General features: G+C 36.4%; 1 protein-coding gene across 1 annotated transcript; it reads left to right on the forward strand.

Annotated features, from left to right (window-relative positions):
- LOC109845850 (adenylosuccinate lyase-like) lies at positions 95-12,695 on the forward strand. The gene is made up of 7 exons (XM_020415110.1): positions 95-188; positions 1,125-1,273; positions 2,083-2,199; positions 2,242-2,274; positions 8,564-8,665; positions 10,607-10,675; positions 12,462-12,695. Exons 1-7 carry the CDS (start codon positions 95-97, stop codon positions 12,693-12,695), a joined length of 798 nt encoding a protein of 265 aa, XP_020270699.1.

A 13,012-nucleotide genomic window follows, 5' to 3' on the forward strand; every position in this document is an offset into this window, starting at 1 on the left:
ATTCATCACATCATCATCTCAGTCACCATCAAAACATTTAGATGTTGAGATAAGTTAGGGGAAAAGGAAAAATAAAGAATAGGTGATAAATTACATGAAGGTATCAAAGACAGCTATATATGGCATTTCGGTTGAAATAACTCAAAGATTTCTGGCTGGTCATTTCGGTGAAATTTTTTTATACAAAAGTAAGCTTTTTTTTGGAGGGGGGCATATATAGAAATAATTAAATAATGATTACATGCTAAAACTCAGGAATTTTCTACATGGGGCTAATACATCATGTATAATTACTGGTTTGATAAAGATTATACTGTCTATCTTCATTCATATATGTTTGCAGGACATGTTCTACATTTCTTTCTTCATGAGTTTTTAGCTTGATGCTATGAAATAAATTGATTGGAACCTTTTCAATCTGAAGGTTAAAAATAATATAATCATGTCTGTATTTCTTATTTAGTCCTACATCAGAAAATGAGTGAGAAGTTAAGTTGCTTAAATAGGTATGCCTAAGGCTCAAGTGTAACATGGCTAGTTGATTTTGGCAGTGGGTTGAGCCAAACGTGTGGAGCTAAGTGTGGAGCTAAGTGCTATGCGGGGCTAAGTGCTATATTACGTGAGTGCGGTGGGAGCCACCTTTAGAGTCCACATAACCTAGTGATACCGGGATGTGCCAATTGTCATGTCACGATGAGGACGTCGCTTATGTAAGGTGGGGTGTTTGTGACACTCCTATTTAGTCCAACATCAGGAAATGTTTGAGAATTTAAGTGGCTTAAATTATTTAAGTGTAACATCAGTTAGTCGATTTTGGTAGTAGATTGAGCCAAACAACATGTTACACTTGTTGGGTCCCACGGCTTGTACTGTACCAATGGGCCCGTCAGGCCGGGGCATGACGTGGCCAATATTAGAAGCGGACATATACTAAGTTGACTGCTTAAAGCAGCTAAAATATCATATTGATAATTTTTATCGTTATGCTATAGGAATAAATGATTTGCTTTTGTAATAGGTTTATGTGGTTTAGTTCTGATATCTTCTAACCCCCTTTGTAGCCTGCTTCACCCACTACTTTGGGAACTTAGATGGCAAATTTTGCTTTCAGACTAAGTGAGTAGGGAAGACCTTTACAGAAGTGCAAATATTGGGCAAGTGTGCTGGAGTTGTTGGAAACTACAATGCACATAAAGTTGCATATCCTGATATTGATTGGCCAACTATTGCAGCTGAGTTCATGACCTCTTTGGGGTTAGGTTTCAACCCTTACGTGACACAAGCATGTTTATTTACTTCTACTACTTTTCTCTTTGCAAAGTTTTACCTATCTGATTCATTTCAGCTTGATGGATATTTTTTGCATAATTAAGTAGTGCATAGATGATTTTGATATGGTTTTTACTTTTTGGATGACTTGGATAGGTTTCATTAATGGGAGGAGTACTTTATTTACCTGTACTTTTTTAACACTGCTGCTTGTATTCATTGTTCTCCTCTTGAACTAGTTAACTAGTAAACAGTCCTCGTGAAGATTTAGGTAACTATACAAACTGTAAAAGTGTATAACTAATAGAGCCGTAAACAGTCCTCGTGAAGATTTAGGTAACTATACAAACTGTAAAAGTGTATAACTAATAGAGCCTCAGGATTTTCTTTAATATGAGTTTTGCAATACAAACTGTAAAAGTGTATAACTAATAGAGCCTCAGGATTTTCTTTAATATGAGTTTTGCAATCGACTCAAGTGACTGAAATGTAGGTTTTTTTTTGCCATTTCACATTTCAAGAGCTTACAAAAGGTGACTCATATAGTAAGTAGATAATATCATGTGCATGCTTGATAATAAGTAGATACACTTGCAGGTTGTCCATCTATCTTGTAATTACAGTACCTTTATCAATTAGCCTATTCTACACCAACCAGTTAGTGCATAAATAATAATGGAATTGCATCACCAGCTAATAATTTTGTTAAGTTTGTGTTGTCTAAAAGGTTACGTCAATATGGCCTATGAAAGGAATGGCACTTGACTTGCATGCATACTCTCTATCAGAGCCTATTGCTTGCTCCGTATACAGATTGAACCGCTTGACTATATCGCAAAGCTTTTCAATGTAGTTGTTCAGTTTAATAACATCCAGACTGATTTTGATCAGGACATATGGAGCTATATTTCGTTAGGTTATTTTAAGCAGGTAACTTTCTTATGCTTGACCACTATACCCCTAAAATATTAGGACGTGTATCATTTACCCATCTCTCGTATGCAGGTGTGTATCATTTACTTTTCCATCTTTATTCATGGTTCTTGAGGAGTACCTAATGTGAAGTTCAGTGCTATATCACAGTTCAAAAAACACGTCTTAGTGTCTCATTCTGGTAAAGTGATACTATACTTATTGCATGTGTAATCATTGACAGAGGGATTTGACTTATTCCACTGTTTTGAGGAATTTGGGTGTTGGATCTGGGTATTCTCTCTTGGCATACAAAAGTGCACTACAAGGAATCCGGAAGCTTCAGGTTTGTAGTAAAATATGTATGAGATGGTTATCACTAGAGAATTAGATATAAAGCTAGATGTGTTATTGGTAGGAAATGTGCCGCTGTCGTCGTTCTTTGCTTCATGTGTGTTGTTTGTTCTGTTCTTGCTTTAACTATTTGGGTTGGGCATATGTTGAATTTGAATTCGTCACTAATGCATGATGCTAAATTCTGTGAATTACTTGATCATAGAAATGTGGATCCATTTCAAGATGAATTCTTGTCTTGCTGTCAACATAATTTCTATCCGATGTACATCCATCTAATAATATATATGATTTTACGGATGTTTAAGTTTTTTTCTATATAAGTATTTCTTTTCTAAAATTGTACTAACCATTTCCCTCAAAAATATTGGATGAACTATATCTTTGCTATCCTTTTCAATTTCCTTTAGATCTACTATTTGGGATACATAACTATGATATCTGGCATGATTCTTTTGAAAAAAATTCTGCCTATACGTCCGAGTTGTTTATGGGAAATGGAGCAAGGGTTGCAGAACTCTTAGGACTAATACATAGTAATGTATGTGGTCCTATGTCTACGATGGCAAGAGACGACTAGAGCAAGAAAGTTAAAATTCTTTGATTTGATTGAGGATATGAAAACTTAAGCTCGGAATTCTTAGGGTTCTTTAAAAGAGAATATGATTCTCTCTCAGGTAACTCTAGGAATTATATCATATTAGATATGGTACATTCCATGATGAGTAAACACATATATTTTTTTTTCTTCTGGGCATATGCGTTGGAAACAGTGGCATACTTACTGAATAGGGTTCCTACTAATTTAGTGCCTAAAACTCCATATGAGATATGGAGTAGGATAAAACCACATCTTATATATTAAGATTTGGGGATGTTATGCTTGTGAAGCAAGATCCCAAAAAGGTTAAAGGCATGCTCAGTATTATGAAAATTTGTATGATATCCTAGGCATGCCACCTTCTTACAAAAGGAATTTCTTGAAAAGAAATTAGTGGGAGTGTGATAGGACTGGAAGAAATTTCAGAGATACAAATTAATATTAATAGTTTACTAGAACTAGAAAATTCAGTTGTACAGAAGAACCTCAACCATTCCGTAGATATCCAAGGCGATCTCATGCACCTAAGAGACAATATGATTTTCTCGTTGAAGGTAGCATGTTAGATCACGTCATAAATGATGACGAACCTTTGAGTTATCAGCAAGCATCTTAGAGTAGGGACTCTGTTGCTTGCCATGATGCAATGAAACCAAAATAGACTCTATGTACACCAACAAAGTATGGATCTTAGACAATGCTCCTAAAGGGGTGATACCCATAGGTTGCAAATGGTTGTTTAAGAAAAAGTTGGGTGTAGATAGGAAAGTATAGACTTTTAAAGCTAGACTGGTAGCTAAAGGTTTTTGTCAAAGACCTGGTTTGGACTACGATGAAACCTTTTCTCCAGTAGCTATGCTAAAATCTATTCGAATCCTACTTGCTATAGCTGCTCACTATGACTACGAGATCTAGAAAATGGACGTCAAAACTGCATTTCTAAATGGTGATTCAGAAGAGTGCATATATATGACTCCACCAGAGGGATTTCATAGTCAGTGGGAGTAGTGGAAAAGCATGTAGATTGCTTAAAGCTATTTATGGACTAAAGCAAACATCGCAGAGATGGAACATCTGTTCTGATGATGCTATCAAAGAGTTTGATTTCATCAAAAATCCAGATGAACCATGTGTGTATAAAAGGATAATTAAGAGCATTGTATCGTTTCTTATTTAGTATGAAGACGATATACTTAATTTATAATGACATACCGTCATTACAAGTGGTTAAAATAATGCTATCAAAAGTTTTTTCATGATTGATATGGGTGTAGCATCCTGTATACTGGGTATTCAGATCTATAGAGATAGATCTAAAAGGATGTTAGGATTATCCCAATCTAGATACATCGACATAGTGCTAAAGCAGTTTAGCATGGAGAATTCTAAGAAAATGTTTCTCATGGAATTTCCCTCTCTAAAAAGAGTCTTCCCAGACTGATGAAGAGAGGAAACTCATGAGTCTTATTCCTTGTGCCTTGGCAGTAGGATCGATCATGAATGTCATGTTATGTATTAGATTGGATATCGCTTGTACACTCACTTTGGTATGTAGATGCCAATCAAATCATGGAGAAGAGCACTGGAAGGCGATCAAGAATATGCTTTAGTATGACTAAAGTGTTATTTTTGATATATGGTAAAAGTTAACTCCAGAGTGGTGGCTTTTTCCTACTCAAGCTTTCAGAGTGGTATTGATAGTAAATCTATATCAGGATATGTTTTTAATCCTCATAACAGGAATGTTAGCTGGAAAAGTTCTAAGCAGGACATAGTGAGCCAAATACATTACGGCAAATGATGTAGCCAAAGAAGCTGTCTGGATGAGGAAGTTCCTTTTAGAGCTGGAAATTATTTCCCACCATTATAGATCCGGTACTTGTATACTGCGATTGTAATGCTGCGATAGCTCTCAAGGAACCACGGTCTCACAATAAGTCTAGACATATTCTAAGGAAGTATCACTTGATCAGGGAGATAGTGGATCTCTAAGAGATCAAGATTGAAAGAGTAGACTCAAAAGATAATATAGCAGATCCATTCACAAAGGTAATTGCTCGCATACATTTTGAAATACTTGTTGAGCTATTGGGTATTAGATACTACAATGATTGGCCTTAGTGCAAGTGGGAGTTTGTTAGATATAGGTGCCTTGCAGGCAATAATTGTATATTGTAACAGGACCTATATGAATATAACATTCTTGTTCAAAATAATAGCATGCTATTTTGGTCAGATTTATCTGATATTTTTAAATACAGATAAAGTTTTTAGAATGATACTAGACTATCAGACATTTTGGATATGATCGTAATGAAGAGATCTGATTTGTTGCTAACTTTAGAATGATACTAGACTATCAGACATTTTGGATATGATCGTAATGAAGAGATCTGATTTGTTGCTAACGTATATTCTAAAATGTTCCTAGTCGATGAAATGATCGTAATGAAGAGATCTGATTTGTTGCTAACGTATATTCTAAAATGTTCCTAGTCGATGAAGTGTTAAAATAGGACATCATCACTTTGGTAAGACTAGTGTAGACTCTATTTCTCCTTTGGAAGGACGATGATCCATCTCTTAGATCATTGATGTAAGACATCAAGATACAGTATACAGGTAACTCATTACTAAATGAGTTGACTGAACGACTCATCGAGAACATCTAGTTGGTAATTATACTTAACTGTCAAATATAATTTCTCAAGTGATATAGTACATAGTAGTCTCATGACCTGAGGCATGAGTGTAATATCTTACATGTCAGTATAGGTGTACTTAGACTTTTATCTAACCACAGTTCTCATCGGGTTGTGCATAACGGTTCTTGTTGGGTACATCCTACGACATAAGTAGATATTAAGATGCCAATATATGATTCGTCTCTCCCAGTTGATGTCATAAGATTGTTTGATATAACTGTTACCTAGAAATCCTTGGCCGAGCTAAATAAGATAAACTGAGTGTCAGTTTGATCTTATAGGTTATGAGTTTAATATCAACAAACACTAATTGAGCAATTAGGGTTTAACAATTTTTCATACCCTAGGCTCAATAGTTTGACATGGTTTGATGAAGAGACCAGACTGTACGACATTATCACTGAGTAGTCCTGATAAAATTAAGTAAGCATCTTGCAAACATTTATCACAACTAATACCCGGGTATTCTTTATGTGTAGCTAGCACATCTGTTGTACTTGTGGATATGATCCACTGCCGAGTCTTAAAGTTGGGCCCTAGAGTCACACCAAGCACGTACTTAAATCCTATAAAATATAAATTTATAGAGTAATGTGTATGATTGATACGCATATATGATTTTCACAGAATACACATAAACGGTTATATGTATCGGTAAAATCAGAATGCTATGTGCTTAAGAAATGAATTCCAGTATTTTTTCCATAAAGTTAACTTTTAGTCAACTGGTTGACTTTTTGGTCAACAGTTGACTTTTGGTCAACAGTTGACTTTTGGTCAACACATTGACTCTTTGGTTATATGATGACTTATTAATTAATGATTGGAAAATTATAAAATACCGTATTGATGTGGTACTTTCATTAATGAAATACGCACTTCATTATACCTTGATTAATGAGTCATGAGATGAGTTATTAAGGTAGTATGGTTTGGGAACATGGTTTTAGCATATAGTTTTGATTCTTCATGATTCATTGCATGACTCATGAGATGAGTCATTGCATGACTCATAAGAGAATCATTATTTTGGTGACTCATGGTGTGACTCATAGGATGAGTCATTCATGTCATGACATATTCTTCCTCTATAAATATGAGCTTTCTGTCTTCTTTCATGGTTAATGGAAAAATGAAATAAATGGTTTATTCATAATTGCTTTCCATAAAAGAAAAGAAGAGCGATCTACCTCTTACTAAACTCTAGCAATCTTTAAGTAAGAGGAAGTAGTAGGATTTTAAAGTACACCGGGGTAGATATCTTGCCTTGTGTCTTAAGAAGACTCCGATTTTATCAAGCTCACTTGAAGACTTGGAGATCCACTACGAGGAGATTTTCTACTACAAGGAGCAAGTTCTAGGGGTTGTTTGATCTTCCATCGAATCATGCTTCGAAAGTATGACTTTCTAACTCTTGTATGCTCTCTTTAATATAGGGATTATGTTAGATTTAATTAGGATGGTCCTATTATGTATTTCATGCTCTCTACATGCTTAGCATAATTATACATATAGTATTCCACTGCGTATTTTGCATGTATTTAGCACGAATTTCCTTCAGCTAGCACATGAGGGACCTACAACAAAGTTTTGTCAAAAATCTATATGCATTATTAGATTATCCATCATTTACCTTCCTTTTAAAGAAAATATCTGATGAACTGAACCTAACCTCCACAGGAAACGTGTATAAAATGAATCAAGGCGCTCGCTCCTCGCTCTCTCCGATTTCTTAAAAAAAAGCGACTCCATTTTGATATGGTTTTCTCTTTGCAGATGACTTGGACAGGTTTCATTAATGGGAGGAGTACTTTATTTACCTGTACATTTTTGACACTACTGCTTGTATTCATTGTTCTCTGCTTGAACTAATTTACTACTAAACAGTCCCCGTGAAGATTTAGGCAACTATACAAACTATAAAAGTGTATAACTAATAGAGCCTCAGGATTTTCTTTAATATGAGTTTTGCAATCGACTCAGGTGACTGAAATGTAGGCTTTTTTTGCCATTTCACGTTTCAAGAGTTTACAAAAGGTTATTCATATAGTAAGTAGATACTATCATGTGCATGCCTGATAATATGTAGATACACTTGCAGGTTATCAATCTATCTTGGAATTACAGTACATTTATCAATTAGCCTATTCTACACCAACCAGTTAGTGCATAAATTATAATGGAATTACAGCGCCAGATAATAATTTTGTTAAGTTTGTGTTGTCTGAAAGGTTATGTCAATGTGACCTATGAATGGAATGGCACTTGGCTTGCATGTATACTCTCTATCTGAGCCTGTTGCTTGCTCCGTATACAGATTGAGCCACATGACTATATCACAAAGCTTTTCAATGCAGTTCTTCAGTTTAATAACATCCTGACTGATTTTGATTGGGACATATGGAGCTATATTTCGTTAGGTTATTTTAAGCAGGTAACTTTCTTATGCTTGACCACTATACCCCTAAAATATTAGGACCTATTTTAGCTCCCAAACTTTCAATTTGGAACTAAATGATTTCATGATAATTTTGCTTTCTAGATGACCAAGGCAACTTGTGTTTGGCTAATGCTATTTTATCTGCTAGCTCTCAGCTCAAAATTGCCCATCTCTCGTATGCATGTGTGAAGTTCAGTGCTATATCATAGTTCAAAAAACACGTCTTAGTGTCTCATTCTGGTAAAGTGATACTATACTTATTGCATGTGTAATCATTGACAGAGGGATTTGACCGATTCCACTGTTTTGAGGAATTTGGGTATTGGATCTGGGTATTCTCTCTTGGCATACAAAAGTACACTACAAGGAATCCGGAAGCTTCAGGTTAGTAGTAAAATCTGTATGAGATGGTTATCACTAGAGAATTAGATATAAAGCTAGATGTGTTATTGGTAGGAAATGTGCCACTGTCGTCGTTCTTTGCTTCATGTATGTTGTTTGTTCTGTTCTTGCTTTAATTATTTGGGTTGGGCATATGTTGAATTTGAATTCGTCACTAATGCAGGATGCTAAATTCTGTGGATTACAAGATCATAGAAATGTGGATCCATTTCAAGATGAATTCTTGTCTTGCTGTCAACATAATTTCTATCCAATGTACATCCATCTAATAATATATATGATTTTACGAATGTTTAAGTTTTTTTCTATATAAGTATTTCTTTTCTAAAATTGTACTAACCATTTCCCTCAAAAATATTGTATGAACTACGTCTTTGCTATCCTTTTCAATTTCCTTTAGATCTATTATTTGGGATCCATAACTATGATATCTGGCATGATTCTTTTGAAAAAATTCTGTCTGTACGTCCGAGTAGTTAATGCGAAGAAAGATACATCTAAAAATGGCAAAAGCTCCTTTTTTGTTCAATATGCTGCCAATATATAAAGACAATTCCAATGTTAACATTTAATTAGGGGTGGCAAATGGGTCGGGTTGGGTCGGGTAGGGTAATAGTTGATCCAACCCGTATAAGTGTGACCCGACCCGACCCGTTTAACAAATGAGTCAATGCGATCCGACCCTTTTATTAAACGGGTTACTCGACCCGACCCATATAACCCGAATGACCCGTTTATCAAATCTTAGTTCAATATCGTGGATACTATATAGATCAAGATGAAATTCTTTTGACTATTTCGACAATCACGAGTTAAAATATGCAATACTGCTACATAGATTGTACAAGAGATTGACCCTTTTAATAAACAATCCTAATTAAGGATTAGGTTGCCACTAATTCACAGCATCATAAACCACGGTCCCCGACTTTTTGGCCGTTGCCTTACTCCGATGAACCCCCTAATCCCTCTGATCCTCGTACGACATAAAAGTCAAAACTAGACAGAACCTGGGCTTTAGAAAAAAACCAGCGCACTCCCAGGCTAACCTCTGACCCTTCAACCTCGCAACATAGTTCCTCCTTAGATCCAGAGCTCCACTCTCGACCAGATCACAGCAGCTCTCCCCCGTCGAGGGAAGTAGTTCCCCGACAGCGATAGGTTCTCCAGCTTCCCGTAGCTCGCCAGGTCACAGAGCACGTCGGGTACCCATTTCCTCCCCTTCTCCGACCTCCCCTTATCCTCCTCCGATCTCATTCGTACGAGCGAAACCGCGACCGATCTTGACCGTTGAAATGTTGGCTCGCTGCCGATGAGGACCGAGACGCGGCCGATTGTGCCGGAGATGCTAGACCTGGCGGGAAACTAGGGGTCGAAGGAAGAGGAGAGAGAGGAGAAGGAGGAGGATGAAGACGATGAAGATGATCTTCAGATTTGGAGTTTGCAACCCATTTAGAATTAAACGGGTCGGATTGGGTTACACGGGTCAGTTCGGGTCAATCCTAATTTATCCATCTAATAAACGGGTCAGTTCGGGTTGACCCGTTTATGACCCGACCCATATAACTCGACCCATTCCCAATATAAACGGGTCGGGTCGGATCGGGTTGATGGGTGACCCGACCCATATAACTCGACCCATTCCCAATATAAACGGGTCGGGTCGGATCGGGTTGATGGGTCGGGTCATAATTTGCCACCACTACATTTAATCAAGTTTACTCTGAAACTTGCCCAAATTAGCTTGAAGTTTAAAGCTCATTGTTTTAAAGTAATAATACTTTGATTGTACATTTTTGATACAGTGCCATCAATTTGTTTCATTCCAAATTACATATTTAATAATGACATGACTAATGAAATTACACTACTTTGTAACTTTCTTCGTTTCTTGATTCTTTATTTCTTCTCCATCATGTGTAGGTAAATGTGTCTCGTCTCAATGAAGACCTGGACCAGGTGTGGGAGGTGCTTGTAGAACCAATACAAACAGTAAGTCCTGATAGTGCACTGCACTTCCCTTTAGACTGTTAGCGTCTATGGTTAAGTCTGGAATAATACAGATATATAACAACAAAAACTGAATAGAAAACTAAAGTGCAGTAATTTAAAATTTTCCAACTCAACTGCTGTGCGTTTGTAAAATGCTATGCTTAAAGTATTATTTGGCCCACTCCGGTGTAAGGATCCCAAGGCCAAATTGTTTACAGGAACAGCAGTCCAGTACTTTTGTGTGCAACGACCCAGTACTGTCAAGATCTCCTCGATTTATCAAGCAAAGATCTCCTCGATCTATAAAACAAAGATCTCCTCGATGTATCAGGCAAAGATCTCCTCGATCTATCAGGCAAAGATCTCCTCGATCTATAACAAAGATCTCCTCGATGTATCAGGCAAAGATCTCCTCGATCTATCAGGCAAAGATCTCCTCGATCTATAAGACAAAGATCTCCTCGATCTATGGCAAAGATCTCCTCGATCTATCAGGCAAAGATCTCCTCGATCTATAAGACAAAGATCTCCTCGATCTATAAGGCAAAGATCTCCTAGATCTATAAGACCTTTTCGGTCTAGGCACTGTTCCTACGAGCACTAGCTATTCTACAATATATATATCTGTATATATTGATTGTTATTTTTAGAATGAATTTGCCTTAAGGATTTAGGGTCTATTTATAACGTTTAGGAAAACATTATGCACTAATAAAATAATAATATTTTACTATGCTCGTGGGAGCCACATCTTAAATTTTCTTCAATGGGGCCCATAACTTTTGACAAAAAATTAAAAACATGGGCTGCTGCAGCAGCCCATGTGATTGTTGAAAAAAATATATTCAACATAGACTTTATTATGACTGCTTTCGTATAATTTTTCATTTTTCTGCTTTTGTTGGTTATATGATGTAATATCAAAGGTCTACTTGTATGTTGTATTGTTTTTTAAGGTTTTATATAAGACATCTAATTCCACCTCCCCCAGCATTTTGACTATATGTTGGGAAAGATTACAGCCCAAGAGAGGGGTATTTTCACTCGAAAACAAATAGAATATAATTACATTAAGTCTTAATGGGACTGGGATCCTCTCCTAATGAAAATCTCCTAATATCTCCTAATAAGGAGATCCTAGCCTTTCATTTTCATCATGGCCTTTCATTTTCCCACCCATCCTTATGGGTCCCACTCCTAATTCTTCACAAAACTCAATAGGAAATATTAGGTATTAGGAGAGGATCCTAATTCCATTTTTAGCTAATTAAATCTAAGCAAAAAATTCCCTTCCCCTTCCTCCTCGCCCCCACCAAAAAAAAGGTAATGTTTTAGGGAAACCGCTACCTATCTGTCTAAATTAACATGTGAAGTGACATTTTGCTCAATATCATTTCACAATGAAGTGACAATCAACCTTTATATGCTTCCTGTTCTCATGATACTTAGTCTGTACTATTGGCAATATACGCCAAAACCTGATTATTATGATGTATTTCCATAGCCTGAGGTAGAAACACACCTATCCCCTGATGAAGGTATTTAATCAACATAGTCCCTCAAACAGCGAGAGTTATAACTTGATAATCAACCTTAGCAATAAATCATGGCACGATAGTCTGCTTCATTGTGAGATCACCATATTCCTCCAATAAAAGTACAATATCTGCCAACAATACACTATCAAGAGTATCATTTTCTCAATCAACATCAAAATAACCAATAATATTAAAGAATAAAAGAGACCCTTGTTGCTGATGGACTCTCTATTGTTTTCTTGCATTAGGTTATGCACAGATACAACGTCCCAGAGGCATATGAGAAGCTGAAGGATCTCACCAGAGGAAGAGTTGTCAGCAAGGAGAGCATTCAAAAGTTCACTAATGTCTTGCAATTGCCAGAAGAAGCAAAGTGCGTTCTCTTGAATTTGAATCCCCAGTCATACATTGGAGAAGCAGAGAAGTTGTCTAAGTCTATCGACGATCATGTGGATTTAGTGAATGGGTTCAGGCTTTTATAGCTGTTGAAACAAACGTTGAATGAACGAGATGAAAATTTTACTAATTGAACTATTTGTGGTTCATGTTACTTCCCCTTTACATTTTCGTTATGAGCAAAGGCAGTTGATACCACAAGCCGTTTGTGTTTGTATTATTGTGTAAGCTTGCAAGGGTAAATTAACAAAAGGAAAACGAAATTGAATAAGCTTGTAGCATTGTTGGGTGATCTTTAGACCAGTGCAATCAGTTTCATTTGGTTCTTTTACTAATGGCCTGGAGGAAGAAAATTGCAAGCAGGAGGCTTCAAATACTAGAAATGGATTTTGGAGAAGCAACA

Source organism: Asparagus officinalis, chromosome 6 (assembly GCF_001876935.1).
Source record: "Asparagus officinalis chromosome 6, Aspof.V1, whole genome shotgun sequence".
In the NCBI taxonomy this organism is placed as follows: Eukaryota; Viridiplantae; Streptophyta; class Magnoliopsida; order Asparagales; family Asparagaceae; genus Asparagus; species Asparagus officinalis.